This window comes from Erpetoichthys calabaricus, chromosome 18 (genome assembly GCF_900747795.2).
Source record: "Erpetoichthys calabaricus chromosome 18, fErpCal1.3, whole genome shotgun sequence".
Classification (NCBI taxonomy): Eukaryota; Metazoa; Chordata; class Cladistia; order Polypteriformes; family Polypteridae; genus Erpetoichthys; species Erpetoichthys calabaricus.
In genome coordinates, this window is record NC_041411.2 from 1,280,009 (window position 1) to 1,303,808 (window position 23,800).

At 50.9% G+C, this 23,800-nt stretch overlaps 1 protein-coding gene across 1 annotated transcript in view; it reads left to right on the forward strand.

The window, feature by feature from the left end:
* Positions 1 to 206: 206 nt before the first annotated feature.
* Positions 207 to 23,800, forward strand: part of LOC114669022 (mediator of RNA polymerase II transcription subunit 13-like) — a 306,888-nt gene continuing 283,294 nt past the window's right edge. Inside the window, 1 exon segment of the mRNA XM_051920970.1 lies at positions 207 to 2,026. Coding sequence (XP_051776930.1) covers positions 1,955 to 2,026 — 72 coding nt within the window. The 5' untranslated portion in view covers positions 207 to 1,954.

A 23,800-nucleotide genomic window follows, 5' to 3' on the forward strand; every position in this document is an offset into this window, starting at 1 on the left:
CCGCTGGACAGTCCTCCTCCCGTGTGTACCCGGCATCACGCCTTCAGCAGTCAGCGCGTATTCGGAAGTGTAATCGACTTTGGCTGACACACACACACGCGCGCACGCACGCACGCACGCAGATAATGCGCTTCAAGTGGAAATCGCGGCCACACTTCGCGTGAAGAGGCGTAGCGGCGCACAGCGCCCCTGGCGGCCGGAGCGAGGCGCTGTGCGAACGTCTCCTCCGAGGGAGTCCTCTGGGACGGTCACGTGGGCGGCGGCGGCCAATGGGAGAGGCGCGCTGTGTCGGAGCACCGCCATTACAGCGGTGTGCGCGCCGCGAACATTGAGAAGCGCCGAGCCGCGCTCCCAGTCGCCTGCCCGCCCGTTTGCCTGTGAGCCTGCACGGACAAAGTGGAAGCCGCCAAGCCGCTCGCACACCGGAGCCCAGTGGAAACCTGCCCCGCGCGAACCTTCGTGGAGTGTCCGAACAAGCCCTCGACGCGCCAGTCGGGCGCTTTTGTGGAGGGGGCGGCTCTTGTTTTTGTTGTCGGTCGGTGGGAGACGGCGGCGGCGGTGGCGGCTGCTGCTGCTGCTGCTGCTTCTTCTGCTGAGACGGCTGCTGAGCGATTGCGCCGTTTTTGTGTGGATGTGTGTATGTGTGTGCGCGCGTGAACGCGCGTGTGTCAGATGCACATATTTTATGGTAAACTGAAAATGCACATCCGAACCTCGTAACGGCTCCGGACCCGGGGGGCCTTCAGCCGTGCGGCATCGACCCTCGCCAGCCCTGCTCTCCCTCCTTCAGCTCCGATCGCTCTTCTTGTTCTTCTGCTGCCGATTCTTCTTCTTCTTCTTGTTGTTTTCTGGAGGACGTTTCGTCACGATGAAATGAAAAAAAGGAAGGAAGGGTTTATCTGAGGCGTCCGCTGCCTTCTGTCATGCTCGCCAACTGACAGGACTTTGCTGGCCCGAAGAGGTCCTCGGTAGCCCCCGGATCGCACCTTTGGATGTTGTGTAGCTGCGAGCGAACGGCTGGGCGGAAACAAAAGCCTCGCAGATTTGCTGTTTAGCGATTTACTGGAAAGTGGAACGAGGATGAAAACATTTGACGACGCGTTCCGACTGCTGACAGGACGCGGCGGTGAGTGGCGCTAGAAACACGGGATCGCGAAAGGAGAGAGCACTGAGCGCAGCCGAATAACTTTACTACGGGGGCTTTATTTGATCTTTACTCACCAGAAGGGGGAACGGATTGGCTCCTTCAACTTGGCCACTGTTTATCTTCTCCACGGCCATCACGGACCTCTAGCGCTTGGCGGACGTGTATTGCAGCGAAACGTCCTCTCTCCCTGTGATCAAGTTGTCCCAAGCTCAATCAATAAAACGAAACGGACTTGAAGAGGAGCAGAAAAAAAAAAAGTGGGCTGAGGGTGGGAGGGGGGAGGTCAGCCCGTTTCATGTGATCATTTGCAGCAGACAACACGCCGGGAATTGTGTTTGCTCCTCGTGTGTGGATTATGTGCTCATTTTAATCAAACCGAAAGCACAGATTTGCTGGGGATGTGCTGCTGAGGCTCGCTGGATTACGCAGGATCGTTTTTGTTTCGAGTCGCCTTGGATGAGGACCCCCTCCCTTTCCTGACCTGGATTTCACTTGCCCCTGGAAACTCCTGTCTGGATTTACAAGATTTTTATTTATTTATTTTTTTTAAGGGGGGTTGGCCTTGCTCAAGCACTTACACTTTGGCTCTTCATTTTTTTTGTGGATATTGAATCCCCCCTTCTTCTTTTTTTTTTTGGCCCTTTGCATTTCATCTTCTGGGAGCTAAACCTGCCTGATTGGGTTCACTTTGAAGTTCTTGGCTCTGGTCCTCCTTTTGGTTTCCTTGTGTGGCCCGGTTTGGCTCTTTCTGAGTCCCGGTCCCGATTCCGACATGCCCAGCTCTGGTGAGCCGGTTCGCCGAGGATCATGACTGCATCAGCGAACTGGGTGGCAAACGGGGCGAGCCTCGAAGACTGCCACTCCAACCTCTTCTCTCTGGTAAATACCAACAAACCTGTTTTCAGGAGGGCACAGGGGGTACTAACTAGCTTGATGTCAGCTGTCAAAATGTGCCCGTCGCCGCTGTCCTGTGGTGTCACTGCAAGTTATGGCATTGGTTCTTGTGCTTTAAAAAGGGTTGTGGCAAGTGGGGCTGTGCTTGGAGTCGCAGTTGACCTGCGAGGGTCTTGGCAGGGTTGGTGGCGACTTCAGGTCCTGGAGTTGACCCGTGAGGGTCTTGGCAGGTTTGGTGGCGACTTCAGGCCCTGGAGTTGACCCGCGAGGTTCTTGGCAGAGTTGGTGGTGACTTCAGGCCCTGGAGTTGACCCGCGAGGTTCTTGGCAGAGTTGGTGGTGACTTCAGGCCCTGGAGTTGACTCGTGAGGGTCTTGGCAGAGTTGGTGGTGACTTCAGGCCCTGGAGTTGACTCGTGAGGGTCTTGGCAGAGTTGGTGGCGACTTCAGGTCCTTTCTGGCGGAGAGCCCTGTGTGTTTAACTGATGTGTTGGTGAATGCTGTTCTCCAAGGGTCAAAAGTGACGATGTCCAGTGTGGCTAAATGAGATGGTGCTGTTGAGTGGGCTAGGCACAGGTGACGGGTGGGCATACCTTTGTATATCTGACAGGTTCTCATCCTGCCAAGTTAGGAGTTAGAAAAGTGACAGAGGATTGTAATTCCTTTAATATTCCAAGAGTGTGCATTCTGGATGGCAAAGCTGGTTTAGCTGCCAGTGTTGGGCAGTTTGTGACATCTTGGAGGTTTTCGAGGTGGCTTTGCTTTTGATGATCTGGCAGTTCCAGCCGTGGGATGCCAGGATCTCTTCGTTCCTGGCGAGACTTGTCGAGGTTGTGCCACTTGGAGCTCTCGGGTTTCTTTTGTCTTCGTTCGTTTCTACTGCTGAGAGGCGAAGCTGTGCTAATGGGGTCAGTGCAGAAGCTCGGCTTGTGTGGCGGCACTTCTTGTCACTTGGTGTGTCATTAAAGGTGATTTTTGGTGAAGGGTCTCCCTGTCACAAAACCCCTTTCTAGAAGTGGAATCTCACGTGCAGGGCGGTTTACAAGTGGAGCGCTTTGCTTGGCGTGGTTCAGGAATGCCCGTGTGAGCGGCCCGGACAAACTTGGCAGTCCCGCTGTCGTGTGCGCGTTCCTCTTCTTCTAGGTTGGTGTCCCGCCGCTGGCATGTGCTTGGAGCGTATCGGCCGAGTTTGGCTTTGTCAGGCTGCTCTAGTTGTGTCCGTCCACCGGCCCTGCTGCCGCCTGAATGTCCACGAGTACAAAACTTAAACGTGTTTGGATGTTGTTGCTCATTTGAGTTTCAAAACGCCAACCAGTGGCACCCGTTTGTGCTGCGAGTTGAACTGAGCGCCTTGTCTGGATGGACAGCATGCCGAGGTGGAGGAGTTCGGATGTCGGCTGGTTCTGTCTAGACAGCCTGGAGACTGCGGTCATGTGACTGCCAAGGGGACCCCCGCACTGCTGTGCTGGTGTTAGTGGCGTGTATTGAGTTTAGGATCCCAGTAAGCCAGAAGACCACCGAAGGCCCCGGGTAGCCGAGCGTACTTCTGGGATGTGCTTGTCCTCTCGGTGACAGATTACGAGAAGTGACAGTTTGTCTCTTTGCATTTTAAAGATGTCTGAATGTGTGTCTGATGTATGAAGCACGAGTACAGTATGGCGTCTTTAGTAGGAAGAGCTGCAGAGCCCACCGACGCGGCGACACAAAGCAGTGCAAGGTGGCCTGAAGTTCTGCGTCTCCGTCCCCCCAGTCGCGATCTCCTCCACGGTGACAAATCCCCGTTCTTTGGGGGTCCGCGTCGTTCGTGTCATCACCACTGAGGTGGGCCGCTCGGGGGCGTTGAGCAGGTGTCTGCTTTTGTGGGCCCGCCGCTGCCCGTCACGTAACAGCTGTTCTCATCCTGGCAAAGCCGCGCCATGTTGGCCAGTGTGAGGTCGTCAGAGTACCCGCTGATAATTGCCCGGTTTGTCATTGGACTGGCGCCGCGGGTAATGCCTGTGCTCTCCTGGCCCTCTGCAGTGCCCGTGTGCGTCTCTCAGTCGCCGTCGTCTGCACCCTGCTCTCACGTGTAACAGACGTTGACTGGATTTCTAAAACCGTCAAGTAGTTGTCACAGATTTACAGGAATTCGAAGGCGCGGGTATTTTTACGCTCGACTTCTGAGCTCACAGGCCGTGCTCCCGTCTTTGTGGCAGACGGAGTCCGTGTTGTTCTAATGGCCTTCTCGGATCACATTGGCCTTCCTCGCCTGGCAGCAGACTCGGGCACAGGGTCTTGTCGGGGGCTCCTCCAGAGACATTGGCGTAGGGTTGCTTTGTGTGTGACTGGCACCCTGGCACCACTGATGTGCCAGCCTACCTGTGAAGCCTCCTTCCGATTGTGTTTTCAGTTGACATGCGATGAAAGGTTCCCCTTATGGGTTATAATTTGGCTCTGTAGGCCCCCAATATGTGAGTCTGGGTGGGGGGGCATCGACTTTTGAATTTCCTCCCAGGCTTGGAGGGCCGGAGGAGTCAAGAAGGTTGTCTTGGGGTCTTTGGTTTTATGGTCGGGATTGTCAGGGTCGCCCTGGGCATCTCCAGCTAATCCACTGGATGTCATCGTCACCCACCGCCACCATGACAAAGCTTTACAGGAGTAGCGGCCCTCCCACGGGACCACATCGAGGCTGAGCCCTGACTCTTACCTATCCCCCCGTATTGAAGTGTAAGCCCACTGGTTCAAGTCTCACTTCTAGCACTTTCTGTGCCCTGCCCCCGTGGCCCAGAGGTAAGGAGGTCCGCAGCTCAGCCTGGCATAACGTTCTCTGGCTTCGGTTGAAGCCAAGCATACAGTACTGAGTGTCACTGTCACCTTGTCTGCATACGCACACGTGACTTCGGGGGGCTGCCTACAGACGAGGTGTAACTTTCCTGCCTGCACTTTACGTCTCACCCCTCCCTTGTCATTTTGGCCGAAGTGGAGTGAGCCGGAGAGGAACAAAGCCAGAGCTGCCTTCACAGGTCCAAACTGGGACATTGGGGGCTAAAACCAAACTGGGGTCCCAAGAGGCTAGCGAAGATTTGAGAACGGCATGCCAGGCGTGTTCTGATGTCACAGCAGCGTCGCACCCGTGACGTCTTGTGGAAGCCACGTCCCTGGCGATAAACACTCGTGACTGTGGAGATCACAAATATGGTGGGACATTTGTGAAGAAAATCAGAAGAATGTGAGTCGTCGAAATTCACAGACCGCAGTTAAACGCATTGGAGGCACCAGAAGACTTTAGAGCCGTCACAAGGAACATCGTCACACCCGTGGTGGTCCTCATCCAGGGGGTGCCTGAGCCACAGGTGGTCACCCTGGGGGGTGGTGGTGGTCAGTATCACGTTTGTGTTGGCCCCCTGCAGTAACGCTCCCTCAGGAAGTGCTTCTGGCATGCGTGGCTCAGGCTGGCAGGGCCCACCTTGTTGTAGCGACACCCCCTCGTGTCCCCCACAAACCCCCTGCACTTCCTCACCTCGGTGTCAGGTTGTCATTAGCAGCTGAGCTTCATTTGTGTTCCAGGGTTCTTCATTCTCCTGTAGATTCAGGTTCTTGACGGTGCCATCAACTCAAGACCCCGTCACACTGAAGGAGTGCCTGTCGTGTGCTGCTGACCCCAGCCGTGTCCCATCCTGATGGTGAGCCTCTCGGTCTCCTTCACCCTTTCAAGTCTTCTGCTCCCACTCTGCTCCTTCTTTTGGCCTCGTTGGGTTTGTGCAGCGCAGATCTTGGAGTTCAGTGTGGCACAGAATATGTGAAGGTGGCACGAGTGGCCCTTCCTCATCCATTATTTTGACTTGCTTCAGCAGATGACGTCCTGCCCTCACTGCTCACCTTCATCAGACTGAAGTTTAATGGCGTCCATTGGCATTGTGACCGTGTGTTTATAAAAATGCCAAACAAAGGACGAGTCACGACAGGCCAAGGCCCATTGTTCCTATTCAGAGCGCTGTGTGTAAAGGGTCTGCAGGTAGACCCTGGCCAGGGTGCCTAGGAGGAGCTGTGCCCGCTGTGCTACCTGCTGGGGACAAAAGAGAAATGACACCCGGCCTCTTAGTTTATGGCCACCTCGGCTAGTCACACACGGGGAGGGAAAGTCCTGGTGAGGCTTTATGTGAGTGTGTGACACGTGAGTGTGTGTGCGAGTGAGTGACATGTGTGTGAGTGACACGTGAGTGAGTGAGAGTGAGTGACGTGTGAGAGTGAGTGTGTGTGTGCGCGAGTGAGTGTGTGACACGTGTGTGTGTGTGTGAGTGACACGAGCGAGTGAGAGTGTGTGTGTGACGTGTGTGAGTGACACGTGAGTGTGTGAGAGTGAGTGACGTGTGAGTGTGTGTGTGCAAGTGTGAGTTAGTGAGTAACGCGTGTGTGTGTGTGTGACAGTGAGTGTGTGAGAGTGAGTGTGTGTGACACGTGTGTGTGTGTGTGAGTGACACGAGCGAGTGAGAGTGTGTGTGTGACATGTGTGTGAGTGACACGTGAGTGAGTGAGAGTGAGTGACGTGTGAGTGTGTGTGCGCAAGTGTGAGTTAGTGAGTAACGTGTTTGTGTGAGTGAGTGAGTGACATGTGAGTGTGTGACACGTGAGTGACTGAGAGTGAGTGACGTGTGAGAGTGAGTGTGTGTGTGCGCGAGTGAGTGTGTGTGACACGTGTGTGTGTGTGTGTGTGAGTGACGTGTGAGAGTGAGTGTGTGTGAGTGTGTGAGAGTGAGTGTGTGTGTGCGCGAGTGAGTGTGTGTGACACGTGTGTGTGTGTGTGAGTGACACGAGCGAGTGAGAGTGTATGTGTGACATGTGTGTGAGTGAGTGACGTGTGAGTGTTCTGTTAGTAATGCAGCTTCTTACTCAAAGTGGTTGAAGCCAATCCTGGCAGCACTGGGCACAAGGCAGGAGCCATCTGTGTAGGGGGCACTTGCAGAGCACATTAACACACACTGGAAAAGCCGATGTGTCCGCCACTTGACGTCCCCACCCAAAGGTGGGCTTTAACAAGTCAAATGTTTGGGCCAAAATCATCATCAAATCTCCTGGAGGAATACTGCTGAAAACAAATGGCCTTCCAGCATATTACAGTGCTAATGAGGCGGGCAGTGTCTGAAGAGGAATTTGAACCCACAACCTCAACAGCTGGCATGGCGGGTCAATGAGGGGCTCCATCCCAGCCTGGAGTCCAAACTCACTGTGTGACCTCGAGCCTGGGGCACCAGTCAGAAACACAAAAGAAATGAGACAAACCCCCCAAGTGTCTCTCAGAAAGTAGTAAATCACATGGGATCAGGGCGACAGACAAATGGGAGTTGTCATTGACCTCGTGGGTCCAGAGACTGGCACTCTCCTGTGGCTTTTTACATTTTGTCTTCTTCATCCATCTCACCCACTTATCCAGGGCAGGGTCACGGGACAGCTGGAGCCTATCCCAGTAATCGGTGGGCACAGGGCAGGAGCAACACTTAGACAGGGTGCCATCCCATCGCAGACACACACACACAATCGGGGACAGTTTAGCAATGCCAGTTCACCAAACCCAGCGTGTCTTTGAAAGGGGTGGGGGGGGGTGGGAGTTGGGAAACCCTGCAGACATGGGATGCCATCCCTGGTCTTCTTGTGCCAAGGGAGAAGCGTTGCCACTGTGCTGCCCTTGTTTCATTGTATTAGGTTTATTTTTGTGTGTCGTTGTGTTGATTATTTTATGTGAAGTGCTTACAAGTTGATTTTTTTGATAAGTGCTATAGAAATACACATTATAATTATTATTATTATTATTCTTATTCTTATTCTCATCTTCATCTTCCTAAAACACAGACATCCTGACAGTGGGTATGTCTAAAATGAATGTGTGTGTGTGTAGGGCTGGGTTTAAAGTCGGTTTTCATTTGTTTTTTATGGAGGCAGACATGTAGCTGAAGATTCTTCCTCAGTTTTATTAACCCTAAAGAATGGCACGGTGGCACTGCCTTATTGGTGCTCCCGTTGCCCACCTCGTGCGCTCACAACTGTAACCCTACTTTTGCCCCCCTTGTATAAATGTGTACGTGTGGTGATTTCTGCACATACACCTGCTGCAGTAAAGTAAAAACGCCCGCATTCCTTAAAAGGGTCCGTTTGGCACTTTTCAACTCGGTGGCATATGTGCGTCTGCCACACAAGGTTGTGTTGTAAAGTTCAGTGTTTCCTATAAATTATTATAAATCGATATCTTGAAACTTTGTGAATGTGTCCCTTTTAAAGCCAAGGCGGATGTCGAGTATCGCTCTGTGACACACACACACACACACTCTGTAATGGTTTGTCCTGTACACGTCATTGTCACAGCACTGTGACATGCAGCCATGTCTACACACGTCACCTCCGCTTTCCTCCACAATTCCCTTTCACTCCCTGGATGTTGTTTCCTTTTGAAAGACCAAATCACAGTACACTTGTTGCGCCAGGCTGTTGGTTTTGTTTCCGTTTGCCTTCGTGTTCGTGTGAGAAGTTGCACACGTGAGTATGGAGCGCGAGGAGAAGACCAGCAGCTTGACAAGGCGATTATCTCCTGGTCTCTCTGGTTGTCACAAACTGGCGTCATGAACACAGAAGGCTTGTCTTCTTACATTGAAATGTTTGCTGCCTCATCAGTACGTTTTCAGGCTTTTGTTTTCCAGATGTGCCCCATCAGGAAGTGCCAGTGACAACATGGTATTTTTTAAATTTCTAGACACCGTTCTCCTTTAGAACACAGTATACCACGGTGTGTGAAGGCATAACTTCAACTTGGACGCCACAGAACTTCTCCTTTAATTCTCTTCAGTATGCGACTCCTCGGGCAGCACAGGGCACAAGGCAGGCGCCAGTCCATCTATGCCCGTGGGTGTTAATTTAGAGTTGCCTGTCCTGCTAAGCTGTTTGTTTTTTGAGGAAAGCCCCTCCAGATATCAGCTGACTGCTCAGTCTTCATGTAGAGGTGCACTGGGCACTGTGCTCTGTGCCAGTGTGTCAAAATGGGTGAATAGAAAGGCAGACGGGGTCCTCCAGTCACACAGCGTATCACTTAATAACGGCAGTGGCAGCACTTTGCTCCTTCACCCTTTCTCATGCTCGAGGACCACTCGGAAGACCCCAGGTAGTGGTGCTGCAGATCACGTGCCAGCTTTAGGGTCCATGTATGGCTTCTGCTTGAAAATCTAAAATGCCTGCATTGTCTTTTCAAAACGCCAGCTGTGGCACACTTGTTTGTAATCCTCCCACCCATATCCTGATTGTGCCCGCTGTTTGTGGCAACCTTTGCTCAGCACATCAGTGCGTACTTTTACGATGTGCGGGGAGCAGGGAGGCCTTCACAAGGACACAACTCGGAGTGGCCTTTGATCCGAGCCGTGAGTACGGAAGGGGCACGGATGGAGGCGACTGTCTTGAAATGTGCCAATTTAAGAGGCACTGGAGTCCAACACGTCTGATGTGCGCTGCTGATCCTCCAGTTTAGATTGGAAATAAATGTGCGCCCATCACAGTACAGCGCTGTGCCCTCGAAGTTTATGAGATCTGCTAGTGAGCGCGTCTGCGCCGTGTGGGACTTCATAAACTCCGCCTCTGCTGCTCATTCAAGGTTATAAAAACACAGCAGCTGGCGGAGCTTCAGAACCTGAAGAAGGCACAATACAAGAGTGCCACACAAGAGGGTCCGACCGCCTGTGTGTGACATTCGCATCATCAGGAGTCAGGGGTTTGGGTAGGCGCACTTGAAAGTGACGATCGTGACAGGCCCCTCGCTGAGAACGACTCGCACCGTTGGCTCCATTCGATTGGACGCTTTTATTTATGTCTGTTCTTGGTGGTGTCGCCATAAAAATACACATCACAGGGGCTTATGGGGCAGGCCAGGGTGGTCCGCATTGTTTTTAGTCGACTTCGAGGACCGTGAGCTGCGCTCTAATCTGACAAGTGACGTCAAGTGCAGGGGATGAGGCCTACAGGTGCTTGCCAGTTGTTCTTGTTGTGTTTTAGTGGTGCAGCCGTAACTGCTGCTCAGGTTCACCGAGTGTGCGCACAGCCAGCCCCTGTCATTCACACACCCGCAGAAAGATGGCGCCGTCTCCGCTTCTTGTGTGTCTCGTTATCGGGCTCTGGGAAGGGCGGCACTGGAGCGAGCGTAGAGAGTGGAGTGCAGTGTGTCGCCCTCTCTCTCTCTCACCCTCTCTCTCGCTCTCTCTCTCGCTCTCTCTCTCTCTCGCCCTCTCTCTCGCCCTCTCTCTCGCTCTCTCTCTCTCTCGCCCTCTCTCTCGCTCTCTCTCTGGCTCTCTCTCTCGCCCTCTCTCTCGCCCTCTCTCTCGCTCTCTCTCTCTCTCTCTCTCTCGCCTCTCTCTCTCTCTCTCTCTCTCTCTCGCTCTCTCTCTCGCCCTCTCTCTCGCTCTCTCTCTCTCTCGCCCTCTCTCTCGCTCTCTCTCTCGCTCTCTCTCTCTCTCGCCCTCTCTCTCGCCCTCTCTCTCGCCCTCTCTCTCGCTCTCTCTCTCTCTCGCCCTCTCTCTCGCCCTCTCTCTCTCTCACCCTCTCTCTCGCTCTCTCTCTCGCTCTCTCTCTCTCTCGCCCTCTCTCTCGCCCTCTCTCTCGCTCTCTCTCTCTCTCGCCCTCTCTCTCGCTCTCTCTCTCGCTCTCTCTCTCTCTCGCCCTCTCTCTCGCCCTCTCTCTGGCTCTCTCTCTCTCTCGCCCTCTCTCTCGCTCTCTCTCTCGCTCTCTCTCTCTCTCGCCCTCTCTCTCGCTCTCTCTCTCGCTCTCTCTCTCTCTCTCGCTCCCTCTCTCTCGCCCTCTCTCTCGCTCTCTCTCTCTCTCTCGCCCTCTCTCTCGCTCTCTCTCTCGCTCTCTCTCTCTCTCGCCCTCTCTCTCGCACTCCTCTCTCGCCCCCCTCTCTCTCGCTCTCTCTCTCTCTCTCACCCTCTCCCCTCGCCTCTCTCTCTCGCTCTCTCTCTCTCTCGCCCTCTCCTCTCGCTCTCTCTCCCTCTCCTCGCCCCTCTCTCCTCGCTCTCTCTCTCGCTCGCCTCTCTCTCTCGCCCTCTCTCTCCGCTCTCCTCTCTCGCTCTCCTCTCTCGCCCTCCTCTCTCGCTCTCTCCTCCTCTCTGCCCTCTCTCTCTCTCTCGCCCCTCTCCTCTCCTCTCTCTCTCTCGCTCTCTCTCTCTCTCTCTCGCTCTCTCTCTCGCTCTCTCTCTCTCTCGCCCTCTCTCTCGCCCCTCTCTCTCTCTCTCTCTCGCCCTCTCTCTCTCTCCTCGCCCTCTCTCTCTCTCTCGCCCTCTCTCTCGCTCTCTCTCTCTCTCGCCCTCTCTCTCTCTCTCGCCCTCTCTCTCGCCCTCTCTCTCGCTCTCTCTCTCTCTCTCTCGCTCTCTCTCTCTCTCTCTCGCCCTCTCTCTCGCCCTCTCTCTCGCCCTCTCTCTCGCTCTCTCTCTCGCTCTCTCTCTCTCTCGCCCCTCTCTCTCTCTCTCGCCCTCTCTCTCTCTCTCGCCCCTCTCTCTCGCTCTCTCTCTCTCTCTCTCGCTCTCTCTCTCTCTCTCGCCCTCTCTCTCGCCCTCTCTCTCGCTCTCTCTCTCGCTCTCTCTCTCTCTCGCCCTCTCTCTCGCTCTCTCTCTCTCTCGCCCTCTCTCTCGCTCTCTCTCTCTCTCGCCCTCTCTCTCGCTCTCTCTCTCGCTCGCTCTCTCTCTCGCCCTCTCTCTCGCTCTCTCTCTCGCTCTCTCTCTCGCCCTCTCTCTCGCTCTCTCTCTCTCTCGCCCCTCTCTCTCTCTCTCGCCCTCTCTCTCTCTCTCTCTCTCGCTCTCTCTCTCTCTCTCTCGCTCTCTCTCTCGCTCTCTCTCTCTCTCGCTCTCTCTCTCGCTCTCTCTCTCTCTCGCCCTCTCTCTCGCCCTCTCTCTCTCTCTCGCCCTCTCTCTCGCTCTCTCTCTCTCTCGCCCTCTCTCTCTCTCTCGCCCTCTCTCTCGCTCTCTCTCTCGCTCTCTCTCTCTCTCTCTCGCTCTCTCTCTCTCTCTCGCCCTCTCTCTCGCCCTCTCTCTCGCCCCCTCTCTCTCGCTCTCTCTCTCTCTCGCCCTCTCTCTCTCTCTCCCTCTCTCTCTCTCTCGCCCTCTCTCTCTCTCTCGCCCTCTCTCTCGCTCTCTCTCTCTCTCTCTCGCTCTCTCTCTCTCTCTCGCCCTCTCTCTCGCCCTCTCTCTCGCTCTCTCTCTCGCTCTCTCTCTCTCTCGCCCTCTCTCTCGCTCTCTCTCTCTCTCGCCCTCTCTCTCGCTCTCTCTCTCGCTCTCTCTCTCTCTCTCGCCCTCTCTCTCTCTCGCTCTCTCTCTCTCTCGCCCCCTCTCTCTCGCTCTCTCTCTCTCTCGCCCCCTCTCTCTCGCCCTCTCTCTCGCTCTCTCTCTCTCTCTCGCCCTCTCTCTCGCTCTCTCTCTCTATCTCTGTCTTTCTTTCTCTCTTTCATTCTCTCTCTTTCGTTTTCTGTCTATTTCTCTTTTGTTCTCTCCCTCCCTCTCTTTCTGTCTTTTTCTCTCTCTTTCTCCGTCTTTCTTTCTTTCTCTTTCATTCTCTCTCTCTATCTCTCCCTCCCTCTTTCTCTCTTTCATTCTCTCTCTTTCGTTCTTTTTCTCTATTTCTCTTTTTTCTCTCCCTCCTGTCTTTTTCTCTCTCTCCCTCCCTCTCTTTATCTCTTTCTTTCTATTTTTCTTTTGTTCTCTCCCTCCCTCTTTCTTGCTGTCTCTTTCTGTCTTTCTTTTCTTTCTCTTTTGTTCTCTTTCTTGCTCTTTCTCTTTCTCTGTCTCTTTCTCTGTCTTTCTTTCTATTTCTTTCTCTTTCTTTCTGTCTTTTTCTCTCATTCTCTCTCTATCTCTTTCTTTCTTTTTCTTTCTCTTTAGTTCTTTCTATCTCTTTCTATTTCTCTCTTTTGTTCTCTCTCTCTACCCCTCTTTCTGTCTCTCTCTTTCTCTTTAATCCATCCATTCAGGTGTATTGCACAATTTGGAGTCCCACACGTTAGCCCCCAGCCTGCACCGGTCCCCTGGTCAGAGTGTTGTTGGGCTGTGTGGCCTTTGGTGACAGAGACGAGCCGCTGCTTGGCATCTCGCTGCTTGGCGTGTCGTTTCCTCCGCCTGCTCTGCTATGTCCGGTGTGTTTGGAGAGGAGAGGATGAGGATGAGGCGTCAAGTATGGACAGACAGTCTTCCTCCTGCGAGGTCAGGCCTGTTGGTGCGTCTAGATGATGATAAGTACATCTCACAGCAGGCGCCGTGTGGCACCTCCATATTAAGCACCCACACAGACATTCCAGGTGGGTGCTGAGCCTTTACCCAGACGTTGAGGAGATTCCCTTCCAGCCATTCTTTGGCGCTTTGTGCCCATCCACGTTGAAATGCATGTACTTGTAGTTACTCTGACCATTAAAACGCCAGGGCTTGTGTGTGGACTGTTCCTGAGCGGTGGTCAAACCCATCCAGACAAGAGTGACTGGCAGTGCTGAAGGGGCTCGTGTGTGTGTGTGCGCACGCGCTCTGCTCGTGGTGTCTTCCGCCTCGTGCCCACTTTGCCAGGATAGGCACAGAAGTAGAGAGATCATAAATGTTTGGGCGCAGTGCTGTTTAGCGAAGGTGAAAGTAAGGGAAAGTAAAAAGTCCACCAAAGATCACTGGGCACCTGTTGCCCACTTCGCGGGTACACTAGCCAGCCCTGTTGGGCATGCGTCCTTCTCGTTGTTCTTTAGTTCAGTCCTGTGATGGAAGAGGTGGAACCTGCGGGCAAAACACAGATGTGATGTTGGACTCTGCAGGGGGTAAAGGAGATGGCGTCTGTGGAGCCCCCCTGTGTGCACACTCGTGACAAAGGCTGGGCGAATTGTGTGCCATGACGATGTTGTGCCTGCCAGTCATTGCCATTTCTGTAAGAGTTTGACTGCAGTGATGTGTGTGGCGGTGAGGCCTCAGTCGGTGTTTTGGTCAGCACTGCGTATCGTCCTCTACAGGATGGCTGTAATTGGGGGGACTGCTGTAGGGGACACGTGTTGAAAGTCTGGTTACTGCTGTGCTGCTGCTCGGGTGTCCTGAAGTCACACGTCCTTGTCACGTGTTCAGAGCTGACAATTGGGTACGTAGACATGTCCACAGGGTCTGGAGTATCGTTCAGCACTCCCTTTGACCCGCCGTGCTTTTCCATTTTCTTGGTGGGCTGGCGCCTTTTATCCGAGGCGACTTACACCATCTGTGGTACGACTGGCTGCGTTTCAACTTGCTCAGGGTCACCCACTGGTGCCACACGGCCTGCTTTGTGCCCACCGCTCTACACGTCTGCTTTTATTTCGGGTTTTTCATGCGTTTTTGTCTTGCATTGTAAATTGAGGAATGTCCTCATTTGTGTGTCACCTTGGTCATGTGACTGTGACGTCGTGTGACATTTCCTGTATTTATTTATATGCCAGTGATGGTGTATTCAGTGCACCCCCCACTTGATACGATTCTCCATCTCCTCACTGACTGGCTGGCACCCTGGCGTCAGGCTTTTTCTTTTTTTCACTCTCCTTGACTCTGACGTTTCATTTCTGGTCGCTTGTTTCTGGTTTTGACTCCTGGCATACTTTCCTTTTTTTTTTTTTTTTGGACCATATTCTATTGTTGGGGGGGGTCTTTTCATGCCCACCATAATCCCTGGGCGCTCTGCTTGTCCAATAAGGTCACAGTCTGGGTGGCCCCAGCGTCAGCTGACCAATCAGGTTCACCTACGTGGCGGTACTCTTAACAGGGTGGGCTTAAGGCTGATTTTTCCATTGGTGCCCGTGTAGCCTGCGGTGTACCACCTGATGCCCACCACCTACACATTGCATTGACACAAACCCTGTGCCAGGGGTCTCCATCTCTGGTCCTGGTGGGCCCCAGTGGCTGCAGGTTTTCATTCTAACCCTCTAACCCCCATTTTTTGCTAATTTAAGTAAAGCTGACCTGCTGGGGTCCACAAAACATCTTGGTGGTCTTCTTAGAAAAAAATAAACCCGAACGTGAGCAGCAGCAAGCCATGGAATGAAAGAACGAACGGGTTTAACTGGCATCAACAATCAGCTTCTCCATTAATGAACTAAATGGAGTGAAACTGGTTGGCATTTGAGTGCCCCGACTTAGAGGGTCAACTGTCGGCCCACTTCACATCTCATTTCTGGTTGGGGGGCCGCTTAAGGACGGAATGAAGCAGATCAGGGGACCAAGTCATAAGCAAAAAGTGGTGAGTAGTTAAGAGTAGCCCACCAGGGCCGGAGCTGCAGACCCCCGTGGCTTTGACTGGCCAGCAGGTCTTTACTGAAAGGCGTTTCTCTTCACCTGCCGCTTTGGAAGTCGATGAGAGTTTGAAGAAGATGGCAAACGTGATGGGCACCTGCAGAGGACCCTGGAGGGGGAGAACTGCCCACCTACTGAAGGATCACTTGCTTTATTTGTGTGCTACAAACCCTCCCACCAGCTGGCATTGAGGCACATGCCCATAGTGTGGCATGACACAGAGGTCTTAACTGGTTTCAACCGGGTAGCCTCCACGTGTAGCTGTGGCGATAGCTTGACGCAGAAGTGCCCACCAGCCTTTACTAGTGACACATGTGACGTCACCTTTAAGAGGTGACGGACCACTCCAGATGGCACGCTTGGAATTGCACATCTTGGGACGGGGCGTGCTTCCTGTTTAAATGTGCCCCGTTAGTGTGCCAGTACAATGGGTTTGCTTCATCTGCTCTACTGGATTGGCCGGTATGCTGCCCACTTCTCATTTAACAGGCACCATGGGCACGAAGGCACTGCCCGTTGTGTCTGTCCCTCTTGCCCGCACTCACACAGAATTGTGTATTGGGGGGGGGGGTCACAGTTACTGCTTCAGTTTTAATTCCTAAATTGAGAAGTGAAGTGGGTTTGGGGAGTCAGCCAAGGGTAGCGGTGACCCCTGAGGGGGCCGCACACAGCTGCGTTTGTCGACTTGATGCCCGTGGCCATGGCCAGTGACGCATGCCTGTTTGAGGGTTACAGATGGCAGCTTTGTAAGCGCTGTGCTGGGGGTGTGTGCCATAGCGGGGGTCTGACTTGGACCCCCTAGAGTACCCAGTTGCACGCGCTGACATGCGAGGCTGATGCAGTCACACTGGCGGGCGCTGTGCCCTTTGGCCTTGGCGATTGTCTTCCTCTCTCTAGTCCTCGAGTCTGCCGTGGTTGTAAAGATTTCGTATTCTCACCTCAAGAAAACGAGGACCCTCTCTTGAGGCGCCCGAGTGGTCTTTGATTTCAGCGTTGCTCCACTTTTGTGTGAAAGCCGATTTCTCCAGGCAGTGCGTCTTTAAATATTTATAGGCCGACTTGCTGGTCCACTGGGCCTCGGAGTAGCCATTAGGTGTGTAAGGCTTCATTTGATATTGGGGGGCTTCAAAGTGCACTTAAGGTTCAAGTCCACAGGCGTGATGGCTGGCTGGAGGAGGAGGAGAAGGAGGGTTTTTACTCTTTTTAAAACAAAGACGGCGGCAGGTTTTTCTTGTGATGCTCGAGTTTTCCTCCCACCTAACTAGGATGGGCACATTTGGTAGGCCTTGTGGGCTTGTGACTGTGTGACTTGATGGGGCGCTCCGGGGCGGTGGTCCTCATACATGTCATGTGCACCGCGTCCTCAGTCGAATGAAGCAGGGCTTGAGGATGGAGGAGTCGAGAGCAGAGGAACGGCCATGATGGTCTCGTTGATGCTGCGCTAAGTGTGGCTGCCGTCGGGCCCATCCCTTACATTGGCATCCTCACAGGGTGCCACGGCATCAGATAAAGGCTGGTGTGACGATGATGACAATGACGTGTCCTTCAGCAGCGGCTTTCCGAGCATCTAAACTGGGATTACTTGCCTAGTGTTAGCGGGCACATGTCCTGTGGTGCTGTGCTCTCTGTAAGACATGCCACCTGTATGAGGGCACAGCGGGGCAGCACGCCCTATATGTGTGTAGACCACCTGGAGGTGGGCCAGCCAGAGCATTAGATGACTTGGGTGGGACGCTTAAAGCTTTCACTTCATTCTTTAGAGTGATGTCTCAGAGCCACCTGTAGACATAAAAGTGGAGGCGTTTCAAATACAATGTGTGTATATATTGTATATAATCTAATATAATATTTAATGTAATATATAATCTAATTTAATATATAATATAATATAATATTTAATATATAATCTAATTTAATATATAATCTAATATATTTAATGTAATATATAATCTAATTTAATATATAATCTAATATAATATTTAATATAATATATAATCTAATATAATACAGTATATAGTATAATCTAATATATAATCTAATCTAATATAATATTTAATAAAATATATAATCTAATTTAATATATAATCTAATCTAACATTTAATATAATATATAATCTAATACAGTATATAGTATAATCTAATATATAAACTAATATAATCTAATCTAATATAATATTTAATATAATATATAATCTAATATAATACAGTATATAGTATAATCTAATATATAATCTAATATAATATTTAATATAATATATAATCTAATTTAATATATAATCTAATCTATTATAACATTTAATATAATATATAATCTAATATAATACAGTATATAGTATAATCTAATATATAAACTAATATAATCTAATCTAATATAATATTTAATGTAATATATAATCTAATATAATATTTAATATAATATAATATTTAATATAATATATAATCTAATCTATTATATAATCCAATCTATAATATAATATATAATCTAATATATGTATCTATCTATTATAATAACACAAACTCCTGGGAAGAGACGAGACTTTTTAGCCTGAGACGAGACGTGACTTTCTCAGAGAGACACTTTCACGTCCCGCGAGATGAGACTTTGTGCCAAGAGATTTAACCCCGGAAATAAAAGCCAAAGAGTAGACGACAAAGTAGAACGTCGTAAAGAATTCCAAACCGCTGGCGCGATACACATGAGAGCAGATTAGAGATAATGAAAGTACGAAAATTCAAAAGTCTCAAAAAATGACAGTAAAGATCGCATTAGCACAAACAAACAGAACTTAATACTCGGTGAAATAACGGAACAGCAAAAAGAGATGGAATATATTGTTCGGATTTAAACTTTAAATCGGAGACTTCTAATTCGTGTTACCACCCAATGAAGAGGCGTATCCGCGAGAATTAAAGAGAGAGAACTTCACGGATTTAGATTGTGTGTTTTTTTTTTGTTTTCTAGTATTTTCTTGAACATTCCAGTTGATTCCGCAACTTCTCTCATCGCACTCAGTATCAGAGTTCGTTTGTGGCACTGATTTATTACATGATTAGGACGGGAGGGGGAGCCGGGCAGGGCGGGGCCCAACCTCATTCACGCGCCAGCCTCTGCTCGACTCGCTCGCTCTTCCTGTCTCCTCGTGTTGGAGCGCACGATGCCTGTTTGCTCAGATTGTTGAGGAGTAACGTTTGACATTTTTGAGAGCGAGATCAGAGCTCCATGTGTTTTAGAGGGTAGCTGCTCATTGGCAGAGATATCAGAGCCACGTCGGGGACGCTCTCCACGATCAAATGCAGTGCCAACGCTTGATGTTCGAGCGTACCCACCTTCCACTTAGCCAGAGATGCCTCGCCAACTTTTGACGCTTTTGTCAAAGTGATCACAGCTCCCTCAGATATGAAAGCCATCAATATCGATTCTTCTCAAGAGAAATTGACATTTATTATTTTTATAGATTTTTAAAGTGTGTCACTACGACATGGACGGGCCCTCAGGGCACAGCTGGTGTAGAAGTGTAACCCTTGTCTTGCGGTTTACTCCTCAAATCTCCACCACCATATCTGAGGGTACGAGGAGGTCCAGGGGAGACCATTTTTTTTCCTGGTTTGAGTTGCATTCAGAGCTGTGAAGGCCAACATACGATGAAGAGGAGTGGCAGTGAGCGGGTGCCTGACATGTCCTGCCAGGTGTCGTGTCACTCTCGAAAGTGCCAGTTGGCCGTTAGTTGGCTCTCTCTTTGCTTCACGTCATGCGCTCTGCTCCTTGGTAGACTTGTGTGGCCCCAGAACGTTCCGGAGCTGCTTCCTCTCCACTTGAGTTTCCTGCCGCCTGACCTCGTGATTTCTTGACGTCTTCCTCCAGACCAGAAGGACCCCGTACTTTGACTTCGGAGACTTCTGTTGGGTCTCGCAGGGTTCCTCTTCCACGTCCAGAGAGGGCCCACTCTGGAGCGGCAGAGCAGACCACCATGTCAAGTGGCCTGAGGGGGATTTGCGTTGAGTGCAGAGAAGCAGTGTGATCCCAATGTGAGTTTGTGCCCCCCGGCTGGCATCTTAAGTAAGAGAGAGTTGGGGCACCAGGCCTGCGCTTTTGTGACCTCAGGATAGCCAGCATGTAGACTGTATGGTGAAAGAGACCACCACACCCACACCACGTCAGGAGTTGCCCCCTCAATTTGATAACAGCCCACACTTTTCTCATTCCACGAGATTTTGGAGTGTCTGTGGGAATTCATCTGGTCAGGTGTGGATGTTGGGCGAGAAGACATGGCTCACAGTGTCCTAACAGTGCCAATGACGGGCAGCAAGGGGCCGAGCCCAAACCCTGTCATCGTCTGCCTCCCTCCAGATGTGTTGAGGTTGTGTTCTTGTGGCCTCTCATCAGTGTGCTAGATGGTGAGGTGTGATTTGCCACTCTGGCCAGCGCCTGGCATTGCGCTTGGTGATCTCGGTAACCCATTGCATGAAACTCCCGATGCTGATGTCACTTCCAGAGGCAGTGTGGGGGTCTGCTGTGAGGGATGCCATGCTGGACATGCCATGTTTAGGTGCCTTGGCACTTGGCGGCCTCCTGGTGGGGTCTGCCACTTCATGGCTGAGGTGTTGTTGGCCCTAGATTTGTGGGCAAGGTGGCATCCTGTGTTAGTCAATAGAGATTGCCTGCTGATGTGATGCCCCCCGGCGGGTGTCCATATACGTTTGGCCACAGGCTGCCAGACACTCACGAGGTGCTGGGTGATGATTCTGTCCGCCACAAAGCCCGCTGTGATGGGCAGGCCCTTGGCACATTTCCGCTGATACACGTCGTTTTATTGTCAGCTGTAGACGCACACAAATTCCGTTCATTTAGGACCCCATAGGCTGTAACCCGAGGCGCTGGGTGGTCTTCTTGCAGTTGAGTTTGGCCGACTACACGCACTGGCATCACCAGCTTAGTTCATGCACATTTAAAGAGGAGACGCAGCTTTACAGGGCGAGGCCGACACTCTCGCTTGTGTTTGCTGTCATGTCCACATCCGCACTCGCCCTGGCAGACTGACCCCCACAATCCTTACGCTGGCGAGCGGCGGCCCACTGCTTGACGTCCCCGAGCTTGTGCTTCATCGAGAGAAAACGGGAACAAAATGGACAACGTTCAGCCGGACTTGTGATGGACACGCAGGGACTGATGTGGGGAGGGGAGTCTGCCTTGGAGATGGCGGCCATTGTGTCACCTGAAATGCCCGTCTAAGGGCACCAAAACAACTGCTTCAGCCCCCAAGTACCTCGAGCCTTCGTTTTTACTTAACATTTCTGTTTGAAGGCACTTGGACGACACCTTGTCGTGTTGGCACTGCTTATGCATTGGCACTCGCTGGTGAATCTCAACAGGTGCCACCGGCCGAGTCTGAAATTTGGAAAAGGGCAAAGTTAATACTTGACGACTGTTAGCTTGTAGATGATCATCATGAGGATTCATTTCAGATGCATAATGAGAGGTGCCAACTTCATGCCCGGCAATCTGTTCACACACAGCCCCCTAGGATCTCCACGTCAAAATTATGAAATGTGGCATTTGTGATTAATTGTGTCATTTTGTAACCCACTTAATCTATGGCAGGGTAGCAGCTATCAGTGGGCACAAGGCAGGAACAAAGCCTGGTCAGGGTGCCAGTCTGTCGCAGGGCACACACACATACACATACTGTATATATAATTCAGCATTGCCCATTCACCTATCCTGCCAGTCTGTGGACAGTGGGAGGGACCCGAGGTGTGAACCCCTGGTCTCCTCACTGCCACTGTGCCACCCTGTTTTACAATAAAGACCGGGCACACTTATGAAATCTGCACTTAGTGATCTTCAGAGATTTAGAGCATTTTCTGTACATTCCTCCTTTTTCTTTCAACATAAATGTAACTTGATGTGATAAAGCAGCCATCAAAAACTGCTGAGTCGCATTGGGCACACGAAATCGTGCCAGACGATGACCCTCTAAATCTGAGTTTCTTAACCCCTTTGGTGACATGACCCGCTTTTTCACATGACGGTGACTCTGTCACCCACGGGGTGTGATTGTCAGAGCTAGGAGTGGAAGTCTGTGGCGTGGCAGTGCCAGTCGTGTAGGTGACCCACCATCATTGTGAGGAATACAAACTGGCAACCAAGCAGTGGCGGCCAGTGAGCCAGATGCCATCTTAAGTGACGGTGAAGTGAGATGAACCCGTCGTTGTGTTGTGTGTGTCTGGTTGGCACTACGTGAATGAATATCTGCCAGGTTTGGGTGGGGTTTAGATGGTAACTCACTGTGAGAACATCTGGATGAGACCGTGCCCCGCCACCAGACTCGGTCCCCTCCCCGATGTAATGACCTGCTGTGCTCAGGCATGTTATCTATCCAGTGGCCCCCCAATCACCCCTTCACCACCTAACCACTCCTGTGTGGTGAGCGTACCCATGCAGAAATAGCCAGGAGGATGCCACCCATTAGTGGGGGGGGGGGGTTGGCACTATGAAAAGTGTGTTATAAACGTAAAGATTTATTATTATAACTCTGACTGATTGGTAAAGGCCCACGTTGATTTCTGTCCGACATTCGCAGTAACGTAAAGGGTGGGCAGTGGCAGGAGGGGATGACTGGTGCCCCTTGGGTGGTGCTCACTGTGCTCCGTTTTAATGCACACTGCTGTCAGCTGATTATTGCTTTGGACCGCCTTCTCGATGTGGACTTGCATTGGCGTCGACGGGTAACCTTAGTGTCACTGTTACTGACCCTCACCTGTTCTGTTTCTCCTCTCGGTACTCATATGTGCCACTTGATGCCACGGACCACCTGCCTGCCTAAGTTAAAGTCATCCCTGATAGTGGATCACAGGGTAGAGGGGTCCTTTCATCGGATTGGCTGTCTCAGCTGTGGAGTGGCCAACAGGGGGAGGCAGCTTGATGGCCGTGGTCTCCAGGACTCTGAACAAATCCATATCTTATTATGGGATGTCATCTCCTGTTGAGTTCTGCTCTGTACTTGTAATATTTCTATTGTATTCAGGATGACTTGTGTTCTGTTCTGTGTATTGTCTTGTATGGACCCGCCGCACGCCCAGCCTACCTGGTAAGGGGTCTCTCTTTGAACTGCCATTCTGCAGGTTTCTTCCATTTTTTCCCTACAAGGGTCTTTTTGGGAGTTTTTCCTCATCTTCCTAGAGAGTCAAGGCTGGGGGGCTGTCAAGAGGCCCATTGTGGCACTTCTTGTGTGATTTTGGGCTACACAACAATAAACTGTATTGTGTTGTACTGTACTGGGACTGTGAGCTGCCTGCACTCGCCATACTGGGCAGTGTGGTGGCATCTGAAGTCGCTGTGAAAATGTGTGCTCTTTATGGTGGTCCGGTGATTTCACAGTTTACCTGGAAGAGGAAAAAAATACGTGCAGACTAAGCACTCAGAACGCATACGCACACGCATTATGGCTGCCACGCGTTCCCAGCATTCATTTGATGCATGCTCTGAGCACGTCCTCAAATTAATGTGACACGTGTGCGAGTTGCAGTACTAGCAAAAAGTTGGGGTGCTCATAGTGATACAGTCGGAACGTGACGTCAGAGTCTCTGTTTACTATTGACATGTGACATAAAGCCACTTTGCAGATCCCATGGGATCGATGTGCGTGCTTCGATGTTTGATGAATGGTTCGATGTGGTGAAGCAAAATGCAGACATATAAATGCACCCGTGGTGCTTTTATATTCAAGTGTTGCATATTCCCCATCGTAATGATACAATACATTTTAAAGGTCTCACATACCATCTTCTGTGCCATCTTTTTTTTTTTTTTTTTTAATTTTTTTTTTTTTTTTATTTGTACCTCCACAACAGCAACAGAATGTATGGCAGCGTATTTGAACCACAGAGAAAAAAAAGTTAGGGACAGATTGAAAAGTTGTATTTTGTGACTAAAGCGGAAATTTCGGCTTAAATTTCAATGTCCACTTAAATCTAGTAGTTTATTATATCCTTGAAGTAGACCGTCGTAAACGTCATCTTAAAACTGACCCAGTTGTTAATTGCTACGTGATTCTGGGGTTTCCTCCTGCATTGACAGCAGTGACAAGCAGCAATCGCCACACAGAACACATTAAAATTATGATATCCCAGCTCTCTGCATATTTAGAATCCTTAGAATTATACTTGACTAGCAAAATACCCGCGCTTCGCAGCGGAGAAGTAGTGTGTTAAAGAGGTTATGAAAAAGAAAAGGAAACATTTTAAAAATAACGTAACATGATTGTCAATGTAATTGTGTTGTCATTGTTATGAGTGTTGCTGTCATATATATATATATATATATATACACACACACACAGACACATATATATACATACATATTACGATTGTTATAGTTCTCTTTGTATACCACGTTGTCAGTTCAGCACTCCGGTTGTAATATGACCAAGCTGTGCAAGCACACTCTTGAGAATGCAACGTATAGTTGTACCGGAGAAAAGCAAT